This window comes from Stylophora pistillata, chromosome 1, assembly GCF_964205215.1.
Source record: "Stylophora pistillata chromosome 1, jaStyPist1.2, whole genome shotgun sequence".
NCBI lineage: Eukaryota > Metazoa > Cnidaria > Anthozoa > Scleractinia > Pocilloporidae > Stylophora > Stylophora pistillata.
In genome coordinates, this window is record NC_142519.1 from 36,352,996 (window position 1) to 36,373,021 (window position 20,026).

At 40.3% G+C, this 20,026-nt stretch overlaps 2 protein-coding genes across 4 annotated transcripts; one reads left to right on the top strand and one right to left on the bottom strand.

Moving 5' to 3' along the window:
• The first annotated feature begins 4 nt into the window (after positions 1 to 4).
• Positions 5 to 7,335, top strand: LOC111336014 (armadillo-like helical domain-containing protein 2). Of its 3 annotated transcripts, none has more exons than XM_088755018.1 (9): positions 5 to 152; positions 645 to 758; positions 1,769 to 1,801; positions 2,832 to 2,923; positions 3,342 to 3,403; positions 3,773 to 3,860; positions 4,671 to 4,757; positions 5,240 to 5,333; positions 6,747 to 7,335. In XM_088755018.1, the coding sequence occupies exons 1-9, from the start codon at positions 86 to 88 to the stop codon at positions 6,809 to 6,811; spliced, it is 702 nt and encodes a 233-aa protein (XP_088611144.1). In that variant the 5' UTR covers positions 5 to 85; the 3' UTR covers positions 6,812 to 7,335. The 3 variants fall into 3 exon arrangements, with proteins under 3 accessions (XP_088611144.1, XP_022797765.2, XP_088611155.1); XM_022942030.2 differs by having other exon boundaries at positions 3,773 to 3,845; XM_088755029.1 differs by lacking the exon at positions 6,747 to 7,335 and having other exon boundaries at positions 5,240 to 5,759.
• Positions 6,805 to 19,983, bottom strand: LOC111336032 (uncharacterized). Its single transcript, XM_022942049.2, has 6 exons — positions 19,781 to 19,983; positions 19,581 to 19,662; positions 17,050 to 17,214; positions 12,462 to 15,215; positions 12,274 to 12,325; positions 6,805 to 10,384 (listed from the first exon to the last, which is right to left on the bottom strand). Exons 1-6 carry the CDS (start codon positions 19,873 to 19,875, stop codon positions 7,599 to 7,601), a joined length of 5,934 nt encoding a protein of 1,977 aa, XP_022797784.2. The 5' UTR covers positions 19,876 to 19,983; the 3' UTR covers positions 6,805 to 7,598.
• Between the last annotated feature and the right edge of the window lie 43 nt (positions 19,984 to 20,026).

Consider the following 20,026-nt stretch of genomic DNA (forward strand, 5'->3'; position numbering starts at 1 on the left):
TAAAGTCATACAACTGTTCTCCGTCGCCCTTTCTTTCCGATTTTAACGTCTTAATTTCAATGAACGTTTCTTAAGTTACCTCAAAATGAACTGGATTTCGAAGAAATTTAGAGCAGGTGTTCAAGAGTTTAAAGAGCGAACAAGCAGAGACAGTAAGTGATTCCAAGGGCATTGTCAGATTTTTGACTTGCTACTAACTATGGTCTGCACTCTAAGAAAGTTTATTTTTTGTTTCACAGTTTGGAAGAGTCATGTTATAAAAATTAAATGGGCGTGCAGTTCTGTAGGCTGGCTACGCCTTTGCATTATGATTTGTGAAAAGATAGTTATTTTAGTGCTTTTAGTTTATTATAACAATACTTGCGCATTGAATATTATAAAAAAAAAATAAAAAAAAAAAATTACTGATACAAGACCGTCGGTGGAGAACCATATGCATTAACTATGAAAGAAAACTGAATGATTACAAATTCATGTTATACCAAGAGATCATGATCTCTTGATTATACCTAAATAATCATGCTTTACAAGATTATGTACTATAATTTAAATGTGTATAGCTTAGTTTTTCTTTGAGATCAGGTACTAATTCATTCATTCCACATAAATTTAATCAAATAATATGCTTCGTGCTTTTTTTGTAGTCACTCAGGTGGAAGATGTAGGAACCCTAGTTAATGAAAACTTATTCGAAAGAGACATTCTGCTGGCCATGAAAATGCTTGCTTCTTCATCCAACATTTCCGAAAGAAAACAAGGTAAAAAATCAACTTCTTTTCTTCAAGTTGCACTGTGACTTTTGAGTGCACAACAATGTATACCGTAGGTTTCTGGTACGTTTGTTTGTATGCACATCTTGGACTAGGTACAGTAGCATATTTGGGAGGAAGAGATCAACAGTTTTCTTTTCTTTTCTTTTTTTTTTATTTTATTTTATTTTATTTTTTGTTGTTGATATTTTTATACTTTACTCGGCATATTAGCATGTATTGCTAGGGGCCTAATCAGCCTCAACAACCCGAGTTGAAATAAAGTTACCTACCTACCTACCTATAGTGGACTATGGCAGATATCAAGGGTGGGGAGGAGGGCTCGAGGGATATGGTGGAAGAATTGCAGTAACGCACGTTTCTCTACTGGAGATTTTTTGGTGTAAAAGAGTAACATCATTTTGACGCAAGAAAGTCGGGCGTTTAAGACACACTGACTTGGTTTCTAATGAAAATTTATCAGTTTAGAAGGTTTTGCATGCGATTTTCGGTTTTGATCGAATTGTTTTGCGCAGTTTTGTGGTTTTGGATGACTTTTTCTACGGTTTTGCGGTTTCTAATAGACCCGAATGCCCGGCCCCATCAGTTAGTTTCAACTTCATTAAGAGCGCCATAAAAATTATACATATCGATCAGAATTGCCATCTGAGGGAAGGATAACCATCAATGCGGTAGGATCATGGGATTACAGTATCACAAAATATTGTTTTACTCTTTTTGAGCAGACGTACACACAACACACAATTCAGGTTACCAGGGGTTATCGAGGGTACCCTGACTTTCACGATACGATTTAGTTACAATTACACGGTAGGATCTGGGAACGAAATTACACAAAGGGTCTTTCGCCGTCCGTTCAAGATGCCCCCAGACTCCCCGAGGGAAAGGGGCTCAGCAACCCCATTTCCTGCAGTATTACACCATCGCCAGCCACTCATCGTGGAAACCCTTGGTGAAGCCAGCGTAAGTGTGATCTAACTTCTTTGTTTTATTTGCAGCCATTAAAGACCTTGGACATCTGTCTTGGTCAGGTACGTGCTGCTATGGTGTAAACGACTTTCATTTGACCTGAAAATTCTGCAGGGTTTCCAGTTTCAGTAAAAAGGAACAAAACAGAAAAAAAAGGAATAAAAAGGCAATGAAGATCGCTTAAAAAATTTGCAACCTCTGGTCAAATCAGAAAATCTGTATGCGAATCACTGAAGTCAGTGTAAACCTGTATTTTTTTCGCATTTAAAATCACTCAAATATCCATCCACGAATCAGTAAGGGACGGACCATTATTTTTCTGGAGGGGGGTATGAGAAATTTTCTTCAGCAAAAATTTTTTTTTAACATATACTTCTCCACAAACATTTTTTTGGTGTTCTTTTTATTTGTGCTAAATAACATCATTATCCTATTAAACTATTTTACGAGAACGTAATCAATAGTGCTATGGCCACTTATTTTGTCGATATACTCTCCACTCACATTTTAAAATTTTTTGGCAGTTACCAACGCAAACGAAGGGCATACGACACAATAAATTCCTATTTTTTCAAGAAATGTTCAGCTATTTTCAGATTTTTTATTTGCTTAATACAGAGTGACCACTTTTTGAAAAGTGCCCGAATTGTGTTAATTTTGATACTTACGCTTCAATTTGTTCGGCTTTATTTTCCTGTTGCGTTAAAATCTACTTGATCCTCCCAGAGGTCTCTGAAATATCCTTGTGATCCTCTCCCCTCGTTGACAATTAATTGGCAGCCAATTTTCTACAGTCCTCCCTTTATACTCTATTGGCGACGACCGATTCCCTCCTCGTTCCCCTGAGAACCATGTTATCTACCTCAAAATCCTCCGCCACGCCCCTCCGCCCACTCGAACTGAAAATTGCATAAGTTAGTTAGTACCCTGCAGAAATTTCACACATATCAGTTAACATGATTCGGTCACCTTTGCTCAGTTGTAGCAGAATACAGACCAAATATGAAATGAAGAAAGATAAACCAATTCCCTTCGTTTTCTCGCTTTTGTGTTTCATTAGCGCTCACAAATTGTTCAATATCTGTTCCTCAGGAGGTCCGTCGGTGGCTAAGTTTGCTGGTAACCAGTTCGTCAATTTACTCAGTCTGTTAAATGATCCAAATGAAGCAACTGCCCTGAAAATGGTATGAAATTTAGCTTTAATCATCAATGATGTGTGCAATGTTCATCTTAATTAAGTGAATTTTGAATTGATGATTATCTCATCAAATATCGGCGATACACACGCTGAATTAGTGGAACTAATTTTTTCCTCTTCACGATATCAGTTTGCTCACGGATAACTCGCGATCACTTCTTGCACCAGTAAGGTTCCTTCTTATAATCATTGATTCTAAAAAGTTTCATGGCGCAAAAGTCAAAGGAAAACAAAGCCAAAACAAATAAATATTTCTATAATTCACATCACTCTACTCGGGACAAACGAGATTTTCGTTTACTTTCGACGCACTAAACTACTATCGTGATCTATGAAAATATTGTCAGCGAGAACCTCGTCAGCCGACGCAATTTATTAAACGCAATTGTCAATTCACCTTTTAGCTCACAGTTCATGCAATTGGTGAAATATGTTGTGCAAACAGAGAAAATCAGGATAAAGCAAGGTATGTTATTTACATAAAGGTGTAAAAAAAACTGACTGACTTAAATTCGATCGCTCTTTGAATCAATGGATCTAGTCGTCAATACTGTGCTACTGACGAATTTTGAGTCAAAATTCTGGTTTTCTTATTAGCTTAGCCTTTCTGTCTATCTTTGTGGCTCGAGTTGCGAGGAACTTTAGACTGTAATTATTTTGCTGAGAAGAATTAAATTGAGGTAAAAAAAGTCACATCGTAGATAGAGCTAAAGAAAGTTAACAAGCCGGCATCACATAAGAGGATTATCCATACGTAAGCTTAGGGAACAATTTAAACAAGAATCTTTTTATAGAGTATATCTGAACCAGTCCTATGATGACCTTCTGATTTCAGAATGTATGGTCTTCTTGAGAAACTTACAGAGTTTCTAAGCACAACTGACAATGAGCCGGACTACACTGCTCTGGTAAAACACAACTCTGTATGTACAATTTCAATTGAATGCTGAAATTAATCTGTGAATATTACGTTAGTTTTGTCTTAACGGCACCATGTAATACCATGTGATTGCTGAGGAAATCTCGTCTCTTGATCTTGGCCGATGAGATTTGTCAAGTTCCATTCAGTGAATTGGTCTTACGCGTTTTACCCCGCTGAAAGTTTTTCACATCTACATTTCGTCTCCATTTCCTAACAAACTAACTCCTAGGCACGAATACAAATAATCCTGTTTAGAATCAAACCACAACTTGCTGTAACTGTCTCTTTGTGATATTAAGCTAGCCTCGTTCTATAGCTGATTGTTTTTTTTTTTATAGTTACTTGGCACTAAAGATACTCGATCACTCAATTAGGCAACGATATGAACTGTGCTTCGAGTAAGCTTTTTATTTCGAGTAACTAGAACAAATCCTAGGAGTACTAGGTGAACTTCTCGGATAGAGTCTTTCAGCTTAAGATGATTGTCTCTCTTGCAAAGAGGGCGTATATTAAGGGCGAGACTCCAGAGTGCATTGGATAGGACCCAGCCCTCTCTGTGCTGATCATAAAAGAACCAGCATGTCCCCAAAGGCCTGTATATGCCATTGCAAGACTCAATTTTTAGAAAACCTTTTTAATTTACTACTACCTTACTTGCAGATGCTGGTCTAGGTGTTTCCATCTTCGATGAAAATAAATATGTATTATTTGGAGCTCAACCAAACCACAACATGAACCCCGTGCACGCTTTCCAAAACTCAAGGGGCCTTAGCGCTTATATATTACAACTAACCTACCTTTTATTTTCTAGAGACGTTCTACAGCTGCCTGCCTGCTGACGCTTGTGTGTGAAAATCAGGAGAATCAAAAGGCTCTCCTTCGCACAGACAAGCTGCAGGTACCCAGTCTAGTCAAGGTCTAATCGTGAATATATTCCTCTTTCTTACGATGCAATAATTTTATTTCATAATTTACTGAAAGACACTAACAGTTGATGTGTCATACGTTGAAGTCGTTCTCGATGTTTTTTAATGCCATGCTATAATGAATACGAGAGTCGTAACGATGCGAAAGCTGACTCTTGCCCAATTTTCATAAAGAGGGCATCCGACGCAGTCAGCACGCGGAAAGAAAATGAAGCAGCACGGCTGAAAATTAAAATCACGTGATTAAAATCACGCGCGAGATGCCTTGTATCCTGCATTGCCAATATTGTGAAATTCTCAGAAATTTTCATGCGAACTCTTTTTGCTACTTACCAAATCTCGTGCGGGTTATGAAGACGACTATGGACGATTGTCACGAGAAAGTTCGTCAACCGAACCGGGTTCCTCATTTCATATGTGGTCCAATAAGACTCCTCTGTGTCATGTTGTACAGGAACATTTGACCTCTATCTCAATGGAAAACTGGACAGCATGGGAAGAAAATGAAGCAGCACAACTGATTACATTTCTTGGACTTGACTACAGGGGTAAGCGAACATTTATTTTCCCGAAATTTATTTCCTAAAATGAACGCATCGCCGTAAACCGTCCATTAGTTTCGCCAGTAACCAATTATTTAGTAATGAGCACCAGTTGACCCTCGTTAAAACAACACTTCAAATAGGCAACTTCAAATATGAGCAACCAAGTGTGTCTGGTTGGCGTTTTAGCAGTAGCGGATCCAGGGGGTCCGGACCCCCCCTAACAGACCTGACGCTTACAACTTTGAAATTGAAATTCTTACATCGATAGGATCGTATATCACTTTTTAACTAGCTGATCATGATCTTTTTAATTAATCCAAGTAAACGCTAAGCGACCAAGGAATTATAACGTGCAACCATAACTGGTGGTGTGGGGAAGAAGTTATTTGCCTCAAAAGAGTCCAACAGTCCTTTCTGAACCAAAGTTTGAACCCCCCCCCCCTAATCAAAAATTATTGGATCCGCCCCTGTTTTAGTATGTTTTTAGTATGTACAATAATCTGGGGCTCATTATTCTTCCTCAGTTGTAACATTTGGAGCACTCGTTCCAATCCAAGCACAGTTTTTCATATGGGATTATCATCCTGATTTTTTTAGTTTTCCTACTACTGGATAAACCCTGAACCTTCAGCAATATTTCTGACGACGAACAAATATTGGATTTTGTACTCAAGTAAATCTGGGGCAACAGGATTGCGCAGTTCTGAACGCAGTGGCCTGGGTTCGATTCTCGGGCCCCTGACGGGGTTGAACTTATTGTTTCCCCTCCTTCCCACAAGTTCTCCGACTTTTATTCCCACATAACAACAAACTTACTAAAGTCCAATTGAACCTGACAAAAGTGGATCAAGAACCATCCCGTGGGATGTCCACTGCTAACCTGATCCAATTAATTCATTCAGTTTTTAAAAACGTGGATGTTGGCATTTACAAGCTTATGTCGATTCTTGCATAGCTGATCAAAAGATCACGTCCTGAATTTTTTACTGGAGGATCTCGATCAAGTTCGTTCGATTGGTAATTTGCGATAGCACAAAATGAAATCGCAAACGCGACACTGAACCTCAGAGTTGCAATGTTATGGAAAGGTGCAGTGACCAGTACTTTTTTCAACATACTGTTACGGCTAAGAGAATGGTTGCTTATATGGAAGAGGGGCGCCTATTAAGTAAGCACAGCAGTAGAAAGATAACTGGAAGTGACGTCAGGGAAAATAAATGATTTCCCTGTACTGACTCCGTTTCAGTTGAAGCTTGACACCTACGAGTAGTGGCAAAACAAAGAGTATTATCTTGTATCCCTACTATTCATGTGAGAAAGGAGGGCTCGTTGTTGACATTTTGGCCCAGGGGGTGGGCGCTTACTCGTAGAAATTAAGGTAATCTTCAATTCTTTTTTTTTTTCCCTATTCGCCAGAAGATTCACGTTCTCGATGGGCGAAGATGAGGGCATTGATTACTACTGCACAAAGAGAAACATGAAGAAAAAATTCTGTATTGGGGTCTGACAATTCTTCTTTGAATAAAAAAATTTGTACTGGCAACAATTGCCTATGAACAAACTAAGTTTAATATACCTTGAGGATATTTATATGGCATGACATACACGTTTTGTTCCATTTGAAGTGGAATATGTTCTGGGTCGTTGCCCGATTTCTGCAGGGAACTCGCACTACAAAAGCGCATTTTTCATCTCCGCGTTGAAACAGATTTAGCCAAAAATCATAAAATATGTTATACATGTGAAATAAAAGCGTATAGTTACATACCTGATAAATGACAAACCGACAAATTAAACAAATTTGATTTCCGTAAAGTAACGCGACTTGATGGTTCTGATAAAATTGCAGCCATAATTAGGGCAACGGCTCGATAAAACAGATCTGTAGATCCTATTTCAATTCTCGTTAGCAGAACTGCAGCAGATAAGATCGCAATTTCTTTACAAGAACCTCTCCTTAAAACCCTGTTAATTGAAAAGTCAAATACCGTAAAACGTATAAAAATACAGAAATTTATAGAACTTAAATTTGGAACTAGCTTTTTCTTTGAAATTTTTAAGAAAGAATGTTTGCAATCAAGTATTTACAACGGATTAATGTACGATCAAAGTTTTTCTCGGCTTTGTCCATGCAACTTGTTTGCGGATGGATGTGAATATAATCATGCGTGCAAAAAAAAAAAAAACTTTAGGACTGATTTAATCAGTCTTTTTCAGCAAAGTGGTGCCAGGAACATAAACATTATCATGGAATACTATTGTCAACCACTACTTTCGAGAGCGCAGCGACCTGGTTTGTGGTGGCTTAACATCTTGCAGTCGTGTACTTGAGCGGGTCCTTTTGGCCTCTGGAGCGGCCGGTACAGCAACCTCCTCTTCCCGAAGTTGCCTCTTCTTCCCTCGAGTTGAACGTACGGGTTGCTGCGGTTCAACTGCTGCTTTAATTTTGGCCGGGTTTGCACTTCTTGTTGACCGTGTTGTTCTAGGCTCTTCTGGTGCTTTTCCTTTAGGCTCCCGCTTACCCCCAGCTTTATTCATGGAACTCTCTGATTGAAAAATTTCAACCTCCTGAAGTGAGGCAACGCTGCCGTTGGGAACGATTTTCTCAACGGGATTTCCTCGCGTACGTCTCGTGGATCTCTGTTTCAAGGAAGCCTCTTCCGATTTTGTGTCTTCATCTGTTTTAACGACGCTCTCTTTCTTACTTCGCTTTGCTCGACTGTTTTGGGGCAGCTTGTCTTCATCAACAGGTTTATTTTTGCCGACTGCCTTTCTTGACCGAGTACTCCTTACGTTTGTTGCTTCTGCGTCTTTTTCTTGGACTTTTTCACTTCCAGTACCCTTCTCCTCAGACGCAACTGAGGCAGATTCTTCGGTAGTCCTGGCTTTTCGTCGAGAGCGCGTGGTTGTGGAATTGTCAATAGTTTCGTCGGCAGCTTCACTATTCACAGCTTTATCTTCAACCCCTGCAACTTCAGCTCTTCGGTTGCGGCCGCCTCTTGTCGTCCTTGGCCCCGCAACATGTTGAGAACCACGCGTTGCTCTCGCTTTACTACCACTCTTACGGGTCTCTTCCTCAGCTTTCTGTACATCACTACTGCTGCCGCAGTTTTCTTCCACTTTTGCTTTTAGCCTTCTCTTAGTACCTTCACGCTTTTCTGCGACTTCATCTCCACCGCACTCTTCTGAGGAGGAATCTGTTCTGGCTTTAGCACGGATCCCACGACGAGAAGATCGTGAAGGCTCCTTTTGCTGCGCTTTGAACTCTGTTGTTTCCTCCGCTCTTCCCCGGGTAGGGGCTTTCTCTACTGCTCCTGGCCCAAGCAACGTAAGGGAGGCAGCGACCACGACCGTCTGATGAATCGAAGGCAAAGGAGAGAGAACTTCAATAATTGGATCTAATTGCGTGCGCTTAAATGCCATTGGTTTCGGCGTGTTCGGTAGGCTTGCTGCTGAACTCTTTTTACTTCTTGTGGTGATCTTTCTTTGCACAACTTTCGGATTGGATCGAGTTTCTGTTTTGCCTTCGCTGCCTTGTTTTGCAGCTGCACGAGTAGAGCGCCCTCTTTTAGGCACTGGTTCAGGCAGTTTCTCGGTTGCCTTACGCTTGGCTCGAGTCACTTTTGGTACAGTTTCGGAGCTAACGTCCTCTGATGCTTCAGCTGTCTTTTCCTGGAATTCTGAAGAAATGAAGTTGATAGTCCGGACATCGTGCTCCTTATCACACCCACCTTGACCAACGGTTGGAGTCGTGTCTCGGGAGGAATCCTCAACAGGAGGCAAAAATAAATCTGATACGAAGTGTTCCTCGGGTTCCACAGCTCTTTCAGAACTTTTAGGTGTCTGCATCAGCGTCCTAAGCCCAACAAAGTTCGGACTGACCACAGCTTTCTCGGTTCTCATCATCTGCTTGATACCGACAAACTTTGGGCTCTCTACAATGGCTTCTTCGCCAATATCACCTGGTGTTCTCAACAGCCTGGCAACTCCTTGTAACCCCTCGCTTTTACGCGAGTAACGTTTGGGTTGCAGCTTAGGAGAAGCAAAAACGCCGGGAGCAAAGAAATCTTCGACATTCTCTACGGCATTGTTATCTTTTGGCACCTTCATCAGTCGAGCGAGGCCTTGCAAACCTAAACTCTTTCGGTCAGTGGCACTGGGTTTCTTAACTTTTTTGGCTGAAACTGTCTTCACTTGAGCTGATGAACGCATAGATGGGGTTTTGGTTGGAACTTTTGGCTGTACAACGTCCATTTTAATGTCTGGAGACTCGCTGGAGAAAATAGACGTTTGCCGCTTGGCAGAACGAAGAGATGGCGTACGAGAGGGTTGCAGCGGAGTCACAACTTGCACTGTAACAGCATCGTTGGCTGAACTTCGCAATGATGGTGTCTTCCGTGTCATTATCGCTTCCTTCATTTCCAGCAATACCTCTGGAGTTACAGCACTCTTGACAGTTTGTGAATTACTGGATCTTAACGACGGGGTGCGAGAGCTGTTTATAGGGGTTACTATCTGAACAAACTCCGTATCTTCTCCAAAAGATCTCAAAGATGGCGTCTTTGATGGTTTCAAGGATTCTGTCAAGTTTAAGTCTCGCTCATCAGGACTTAAAGTGAGCTCGTCCTCTGTGGCGGTGTTTGGTGCGGCCACGGAGATGGATGGTGGTGTTGCAAACATTTCAGGCACTCCTTCGAAATCTTCGACAGCCATTCCACGTTTGCGTGGGGCTTTCGTTGCTTTGGCAAGACTCGACAACCAGCGGTTTCCTTTTTCTTGTTTGGATACATCCTTGTTGCTTAAGACAACCATCGGTGGGGTAGCGAACATTTCTGCCAGGCCCTCCAAGTCTTCTACGGGTGTGGCACGTGCTTTTACGCCATTTGTGGCTCGTGCGAGGCTCGACATCCATGTACTGTTTGCAGCGTTCTCGTTGGTCACTGGGGAACTTTGCACACTGTCGATCATCACTTGAGGAGCGTCCTTGCTGTGAAGCCGGGTACTTCTCCGCTTCTGGATTGACCGAGGTTCGTTGATAGGTTTGCTGGGGACCTCTGTCGAAATACAACTCATGTAAGTTATAGAGTATCTGAAAGAGGGCGTCAGAAAAAGGATAGGGGTCGAACGCCAAAACATGACACCAAACTGAGTGAAGTCCTCTTGTTTGACTTGTTTAGCAAGCTTTTGCAAAGCGAATATAACTAATACAAGGTGAGTTAAAAGAGCTAGTTACATGAGGTTGAAATTTCTATAAAATGTATATCAATCACGACAGCGCACGGGAATTCTAAGTGAAAAAATACTCCAGTCAACAAATAGCTCTTGGTGAACTGTTCAGTCTAATAAAAAGTTTCTTTTTAAAAGAGAAAAATCCAGTTGAAGAAAATAACGTCCCAAATTTCCGCCTACATTTCAGGTTAGGTCCAGTAAAACGAAAATTTCATTACTATAATCAATAATTATTCCATGAGCTTTGGCTATGACTAGTCTCGTATCCAGCAACCGCGAATGGAACAATTGTTTTATTAGATTTCACACAATCCAGAACATTTGGATATTTGGAGCCTTTTGTCAGCTCCGTAAAAGTTGGCCCAATGCATCTCCATAAGGTGACTCGGAATATTTAACAATTATTCCACGAGCGCGCGTTGGATATGAGATGATAGATAGCCAACGAGGCGCGTACCGCCGAGTTGGCTATAAACATCACATATCCAACAAGCGCGAGTGGAATAGTTGTTTTATTAAAAAAAAAAAAAAAAAGAAAACAAAACAAAAAGACTCCTCAAGATATTAGACAAATCTTCTTGACTTTATTTTGTAAGAAGAAACCGATATTACAATAATCTATGTAATAGATTATGGTATATTGGCTCATATACCATAATGGCTAGGCCAATAAAAAGTATCGAATAGCATTTTCCAATGATCCAGTTTTTAATAAAAGCTAATAGTCGGAGTTGAAAATTTAATAAGCAATAGACAACATTCGCATTCCCCGACGGTCCTGGAACGACAAGGTCCTGAGAATGAATGCGAGGCTAATGCGGGGAAAAGTTGAAGAGACTTGTAGTGTTTAAGAAGTGATTTCTTCGATTTCGCGAAAAATGCCGAAACATCATTGTTATGCCTACAACTGTACCAACAGCGAGGCTAAGAAAATAACGCAATCAAATACCCCGAAGTTGCAAATGTTACTTTCCACTGTTGCCAACAAATGACGAAAACAAACAGTACGCTCCTGGGATAAGTGAACAGGAAAGACATCGAAGGTGGAGCGCAGCATGCCGGCTGGAAAGCCTAAATGTCACAAGGCATGCTGGTATATGCTCTTAACACTTTGTAGGAGGGTTAGAGCCAAGAAAGGCAAACCCTGTTCCTACGATATTTGATTTCCTAAACATCTCCAACGAAAAGAAGTGAAACAACGCCAGGATCCGGAGACGAAACGTTTGAAGAATGCTTCCACGACAAACAGAATTCAGAAGGCAACTAAACCTAACCAATCGAAGGTTAGAAATCATCTGGATTAAACCATCTCATGTAACCAACCCGAGTTCGCATTCACAACATCACTTATGGACTCACAGTCGTCGGTCAATTCGAGAGCGAGTTCGTGGGCTTTTTCTGTCAGTTCGACTAATTCTTCCTTCTTTTAGCTGGAGACATATTCCTCGAGCCTGCAGGTATTTTTTAAGCTCTGGAACCTTCCAGTTTTTAAAATTTACTTCCATTTCTACCAAATCGGCCATAACTTTCTTGTACTTCGCAGCCAGTTTCCCCGGCATTAGCCTCGCATTCACGCGCAAGCGCTTACTCGTCCCAGGGCCGTCGGGGAACACGAATATTGTCTATTGTACACCCGATTTACCAGCATGAAATGTACATCAAGACGCGTCGCCAGCTTATACTAGTCTCCAGTTGAGGAAAAGGGCGAACTTACCGTGATCTGCTGCAACAGCATCAGCAATATCAGCGGGTGGAACAGCTTCAGCCTGCAAGTTTAAACAAAGTGTACTCGATGAGCTGCTATGTAGTGTTGAAAATAAGAACTTTGAATAATGTGGGATTCGTATCTACCAGTAAAACTTAATATTGACTGATTAAAAATACGCCATAACATAAACATACCTTGTTACACATTGGTGCTGTTTTTCCAAACTTGAATGACGTTCCCTTGGACGACCTCCTCACAGCAGTCATTTTAGCTCTTTTAACGATTTCTGCGTATGTGGGTTTTCGCGGTCTGATCTCGTCTCGAACAGATGACGATTTTCGACGAACAGCTCTGAGTGCTGGTTTCGAGTGGATCCCATTACGAAGTGGAGTGGCCATACGGTGACGGGTGGGTCGCAGTTTTCTCCCTGCAATTATGGCTTTCCTGAGCGGAGTCTTGAGGGCTCTTCTGCCCGGGGCTTCTTGGACCTCTTCACTTTCTTCAGTCACTTCTTCTGAAGGTGAAGTTTTCATTCTCTTTGCATCGTGGTCGTTTACTCCACCTTCACTTCTCTTTCTCTTCGCAGACTTTACTGTGGACTTCAGTGTGATTTTTCCTTCAAGCTGTTTTCTCACTGGAGTGGGCAGGCTCTTCTTAGTCTTTTGCAAAGGCAAACCCTTTTTGATCTGCTCCTTCAGTGGCGTCGGTAAGCTTTTCTTCGTTTTTCTTAAAGTTATTCCTTTACCAATATCTTTCTTAAGAGGAGTAGGCAAGCTCTTCTTGGTTGGCTTCAGTTTCCTTCCTTTGATGATCTCAATCTGAACTTCAAGTGGCATACTCTCCTTTGTTTTCCTGAGTTCAACACCTTGTTTGATATCGTCCTGAAGCAGCGCGTTCATAGTTTTCTTGGTCTGTCGGAGTTCTGGTTTGGCTTGAATGGCTTTTTGCAACGGTGTTGAAAGCTTATTCTTGGTTTTCTTCAAGGTGACGCCATCCTCTATTGCTTTTCTGACCGGTGTTTGTAGCTTCTTGTTTGTCTCTCTCAATTTCACGCCTTCCAAGATATCTGTCCTGAGAGGAGTTGCCATCTTCTTTTTAGTTTGTCGAAGGCTGGTCCCATTTTCAATTTCCTTCTTTAAGGGTGTGGCCATCTTCTTTTTGGTTTCTCGAAGGCTTGTCCCATTTTCGATTTCTTTCTTTAGGGGTGTGGCCATCTTCTTTTTGGTTTCTCGAAGGCTTGTCCCATTTTCGATTTCTTTCTTTAGGGGTGTGGCCATCTTCTTTTTGGTTTCTCGAAGGCTTGTCCCATTTTCGATTTCTTTCTTTAAGGGCGTCGCCATCCTCTTCTTCGTCTGTTGCAACTTGATTCCCTCCTTTATCTCTTTCTTTAACGGTGTGGCCATCAACTTCTTGGTTTGCCGAAGGCTTGTTCCATTTTCGATTTCTTTCTTTAAGGGTGTGACCATCTTCTTTTTGGTTTCTCGAAGGCTTGTCCCATTTTCGATTTCTTTCTTTAGGGGTGTGGCCATCTTCTTTTTGGTTTCTCGGAGGCTTGTCCCATTTTCGATTTCTTTCTTTAAGGGTGTCGCCATCTTCTTTTTGGTTTCTCGAAGACTTGTCCCATTTTCAATTTCCTTCTTTAAGGGTGTCGCGATCTTCTTCTTTGTCTGTTGCAATTTGATTCCCTCTTTTATCTCTTTTTTCAACGGTGTTGCCATTTTCTTTTTGATTTGTCGAAGGGTGGTCCCATTTTCAATATCTTTCTTTAATGGTGTGGCCATGCTCTTCTTTGTCTCGTTTAATTGAACACCCTCTTCGATTTCTTTTCTTAAAGGTGTTTTCATCTTCTTTTTTGTTTGTCGGAGACTGACGCCATTTGCGATCTCATTTCTCATAGGTGTAGCCATCTTCTTTGCCTTCTGTAGCTCAACTCCTTTCTGAAGTAGTGTGTTCTGCTTCGTCTCTTTTCCTTCTCTTGTCTCTTCTCCCATTGAGTCTTCTTCATCCGAAGTGTAATCATCGCTATCCAAAATAGTTTCATCAATGTCTTCATCGTCATTAGTTGTAGAAGCGACCATCTCGGGCACTATAGATTGCTGTCTAGGGCTTTTCTGCGCTAGTCTCAGTGACAATCGTCTTGTGTCTTTACGTTCCTCTGTCACAAGATCAACTTCACCTGATGCAGTGAGTCTGCTGGTCCCAGTGAGCTCTAACTTTGTTTCTTCGAATAGAGAGGATGATCTTCTGCTTTTAGGTTTGGTGCTTTTGGGGGTAGCGTGTTCCGACGACGGCTGACCACTTTCAGGTGTGTTCCCAACAAACCTTGGTTCTTTTTCCTGCACTGCAGCGGTTTCATTACCAAAAGACTCTGAGTTGTAGTTAACTTGCTCGTTATTAATCTGGTGTTCTTCTGACGACTTCGCGTTTGAGTCTACTTCCTCGTCAACTTCATCATTTTCTCTTATGCAGTCGGTTTTTGGTACAGACAGAACCGATCTCCTTCTCTTGGCAGAAGAAGCAGCAGCTCCTCTCCTTGGTGTAGAACCGCGTCTCACAGGAGTAGCTGGAGGTAGATCTTTGTCGAACTGTTCAGGACTGAGAACCGGTCCAAATGAGACCCGTTTAGAATTTCTTCTGGTCTTCTCTTTTACTTCCTCGACAGACTTTACTACACTGACTTGTTCGGTACTTTCTTGGGGATAACTTTTGTCTTGAGGCTCAGCATTGACAAATATCGTGGACAATGGTGGCTTATTTGATGCTGGGGAAGTTAAATTCTCATCCTCCTCTTGCAAAGGCATGGAAAACCTACGAAGCCGGTGTATGTTTTCCTTGAGGCTTCCCCCAGTGGCGGGAGTTCGAGGGCTGCCTTTTAGTGCAACTGGCATTTTAGGAGTTTGGCTCTCTGGGGGAGTGTTTGCCAAGGGGACAGAGCGGCGGGTGTCAGTCTGCAATAGGAACATTTTTAAAGAGCTTATTACTTGAAGAGAAAAAAACTCAATTTCGTATTTAATATACATGAAAATATTTCTCAGTTCTGATTGGTTAAGATGAATGCAATTTTCAGTTAATTCAGTGTAGAAGAGGGTTAATTCAGTACAAAGAAAGAAACAAACCAGACATTCTGATTGGTCAGAATGATTTGTCAATGTTAATATCAAGGTCAATGTCACTTGCAGGGTTTGAATAAATTATTTTTGCACGTGATGCGCACGCTTTTCTTCTGCGTAGTTATGAGAAGCTACCTCCTATTTCTTGATGTATATGATTAATAGATAATCAAATGATTTTCTCATGCAATTTGGAATAAATAAGCACTTGTAAATTTTTTCAAAGACCACAAATTGTAACAATTTTGTTAGTCTTTGGAAAAATTTACTCGTGCTTATTACAAATTGCACTTGAAATCATGTGATTACCTATACTTACGTTGATGAAAAATGGTTGAGGGTGAATAAGGAAAAGGAAACTGAGAGCAAATACAACAACAACACCACAGAAAGAAAAAAAAAATAGAAAAGGGAGAGAACAAACCATCATCAAATTATTAACCTGACGTTTTCTTAAATGTTTAACTCAAAGGACAATAGTTTGCTTTTCAAAGAAATATTAGAATGTCCCTCCCTGCCCTTTTATTCTAACTAGTAGAAGGCAGTTTTAACAGAAAAATTGCACACACCTAAAAATGTTTATCGCCAATACCGGATTGATCACTTTTGTCAAACGATTCATATCTTAAATGCACTGAAGTGATTAATCTACAGTTTAATTCCCAACCACTTTTCAATGTATTGACAGAAATAAACTTTTTTTAAATTGGTATCTGTGTGGTACGCTAAAACAATTATTCAACTCAGTGTCAATGAAAATGGTCGACATTTACTGCATCGCTTTGCAGCTGGATAAATATCCACCAATATTCACCTCCACTTTGGCGAATAATTGTTAATCATTGAAGAGATCTCAAGTATGCTGTACAAAACAATTTTATTTCTACTAATACATTGTTGCCCTTTTCAGAGATCTGATTATTCATGTAGATGCCACCTATATCATAAACCCTGACCGAATTAACTCTTCACACCAAACCATCAGCAAGGCTGTGGTTTAGCAGCACCTAGTGGCCCCTGGCACCTTACTTTTTCTCTTAGGCAACTCAGGAATTTTAGTTTTTTCATAAAATAAAAAAGCATATGCTGGGCACCCTGGATTTCACAGTTTCAGAGCACTGGACTTCATTCAATTTTCCTTAGGGTGCAGCCTTGATCAGGATCTACATTCTCTGCACTCTTCTCTCTACATTTCCGTTGGTGCCAATAAGGAGAATTTGTCAAATGATCAAAACCTCTTAGGCTGTTGATGATCTTGTTTATTCTCATAATTTTAAAGAATGATTCAGCAGTGTTAATGAAAAGAGAAATTAGATTCTGGTCATCCTCAGGGTTTAAAGGTTTACAGCATGCTTTCTTGCTAAAATGGATCAGACAACACTGTACATGTTTCGTTGACAGAAACATGCATGTCTAATAAAACCAATCTGACTTGATTCATCTATGGTACTGGGTAGTTGACAAAGCAATGTGCTACAAATTAATCAACTTAGTATGGGTGTATAAGACAACCCTTCACAAACAAACTGAAATTGTTGTAACATCTAAGTTGTCAGTAGCCACTTGGCTAGTGAGTTGAAAAGTTACTGTCAAGCCCTGAATAAATGTATTAAAGGCTGAGAGGTTGAATGCCATAACAGATCAAGAAACAACAACAAAAAGACAACTATACCTTGGGTGATTTCTCCTTTGCTTTCTTCAAAACTGGTGAGGCAAACTCAAATCTGAATGACCTGTCACTTATTGTGAAAACATCTAAATGCTGTACCTCTGCCTCAGTTATTGGTTTCCCATTGACAAGAGTTTGGTTAGATGTGCTGAGGTTGACAATTCTTATCTGCAAGAAAACAAAAAAGCGAAAAACTTAAAGTGCACCTAAACCCAAAATTTTTTTTTCGCTTAACGAAATAAGCTTATTTTTTGGAGTATTTCTGTGCATAAAGTTTTTAATTTGCTCAAATCTTTAATTTTCTATGCCCAGTCAAAATACGGAAAATCGGCCGCCATCTTGCCCCACGACCGAGTTTAAAGAAGAATGGCTCTAGCGGGTAATGTGACGTCAAATCGAGAACACGAAAGTCTGCATCTCACACATTTTCACTTGTTTGGGAAGATTGTCGTCGATATTGTCCGAAATATGCCGACTAGGTGTGTTGTATGAAGAATGTATGAAGCGCGATGCCCTGTTGCAAATTTCGCACGTTGCTACATCCTTCTACAACACACTTAGTCGGCATATTTTCGGACAATTATCGACTACAACCTTCCCAAACAAGTGAAAATGTGTGAAATGCAGACTTTTGTGTTCTTGATTTGACGTCACATTACCCACTAGAGCCATTCCTCTTTAAACTCGGTCGTGGGGCAAGATGGCGGCCGATTTTCCGTATTTTGACTGGGCATAGAAAATTGAAGATTTGAGCAAATAAAAAAATTTTTGCGCAGAAAATACTCAAAAAAATAAGCTTACTTCGTTAAGCGAAAAAAATGTTTTGGGTGTAGGTGCACTTTAATTATAAATGGCTGATTATTGCAGACTAGACATATTATTTGAGCCACTGACTTAACTCCCATAAGTGAGTGACAAGTAACCTTTCCTTACTAGTTCAGCAGGAGGGTACTATTCTATAATCAGAACAAATTCTTGCATATGAGAATGATGTTTGCAGTAGGGAGCACTACTTAAGCAGTAGTGAAAATAAAACCTGAAAAAAAAAAAAACAAACAAACAAAACAAAAGAGAAAAAATTTAGGCCTGTATAGGATTTTAACCCATGACCTCAGCAAAACTGGTGCAGTGCTCTACCAACTGAGCTAACAAGCCAACTGGGATCTGGGTATTATGGTGGTTTGTAATAAACCCACGAGGCAATGAGTCAACGGCGATGAATATATGAAAATCCTATATATTTTGAACTGCGGTTCACAAATTCTCCTGTCTTATTAACAAAGAAAAGTATGGCAGTGGGTAGAGGGTCTTTTATGTTTGTCTAGTAAAGAAGCAAAATATTTCATGGTGGTGTTGTCTACCTCTCTGTCCTCCCTAGGACATAAGTGGGGACCATCAAAATGGTTCATCAGTGTTATTCCATGCAAATGTTAACCTCACTAAATAATCCCATTTGAATTAATAAAACTGTTGCAGTATTGTACAATTGACAAATGAACAAAAGTGTCACATCTACTGCAATCCTGGTTGCCATTTTGAATCAATGTGTTGTCATAGCAACCAAAATGTTGAAATGTGAAACTCCAGTTTATTTACAAATGATTTAAAATTTACTTCCAGAAACTTTATTACTCCATCTTATTCTTGGCATTGATTTATCAAGTTATAACAGACATTTGCAACTGAAACTGTATTCATGAACAACACATCCCCTTTTGGCCAGTTGAAAATAAATGCAAAATTATATCTGATATGCATGGTTTCATCACACTAAACAGCAAAAAGTCTATAAGCAAAAATGTTCATCCCAAATTCCAAAGATATCACGAGAAGAAAAACGTTTGTTCTTTGAATAGTAGCTGTCAAACTGGCACAGCAGATAAAGAAACAATAGACACTGACACCGTAATATTTTAATTTGGCCAACAACTCTCCTCTCTGCAACTCAATTGTGTAATCAGCTGGGGTGCTTTCCTTGCAGAAGCATACCAAACTGTAGCATACCAACCTGTAGCTTTATCCGTCAACAACTTATTTTTGCACAACTTACGAATACAGTAAATTTAGTTTTTTTCTGTCACAGGTTAAAGCTGTCTGAAAAAATATCCATGGCTGTGGGAAGCCCATATGATATGATCTGGAAACGAGTCACATCAAAGGTGAACTGTACATTGTTTATGAGATTACTCTACAACAACTACCGTTGCAGAGACATTCTCTTTGATGCATCTCAATCGAACCCGATAAAAGGGCCGAAAGCTCTTTAATTTAGGATGCGGCGAGCGAGACATTTGCCTCGAATCACTGAACTACAGTAGAAGCGAGTAAAAAAATTCTTGCAAATCGACGATGGAAACTCGTTTGTTTTTCATTTCCCCTGTCATACTTCGGAGGCGACAAGCGAGAGATCTGTTTGCCTGATTGGACTCGAGTCACTGAACTACAGGTGAAGCGATGGGAATATTCTTCCATATCAACAATCGATCGGCAATGCTTAACTTCGCTGAAAATTACGGCAAGAGTAAAAACTTTACCTTGTCTTTGTCTTCGACTTTTACCAAAGCGTGCTCCAACGAAACGTTTGGCAATTGAATCCTTATGTCACAAGCCGGTTTTCTGTGGCAAAGAAGAATAATCCTTAAACCTTAAACTGAAAGATATATTAATATGTAAAAATAGTCAACGTTTTAACTTTCGCATGAGACTTGTTGCAGTGTGAGAGCTCTACGCTTACCTTCCAAATAAACATTCGGTTGTTCTTAATGGAAATTGTGGTCCATCCGCCCCATTCCTTTTGATCACCACGATTTTTCCGATGAGTTCATTCATAGTTGTGGTATATCACCAATCAGCGCGTTAAAATTTCAATAAAACGTAAATAAAACGATAAAATAGCCGCACAAGAACTGCCTGTGTCGCGCGGGAATGCCAACGGTGAATAAATTCCAACGGACTTTTGGGACTATTTGATTTCTCCGCC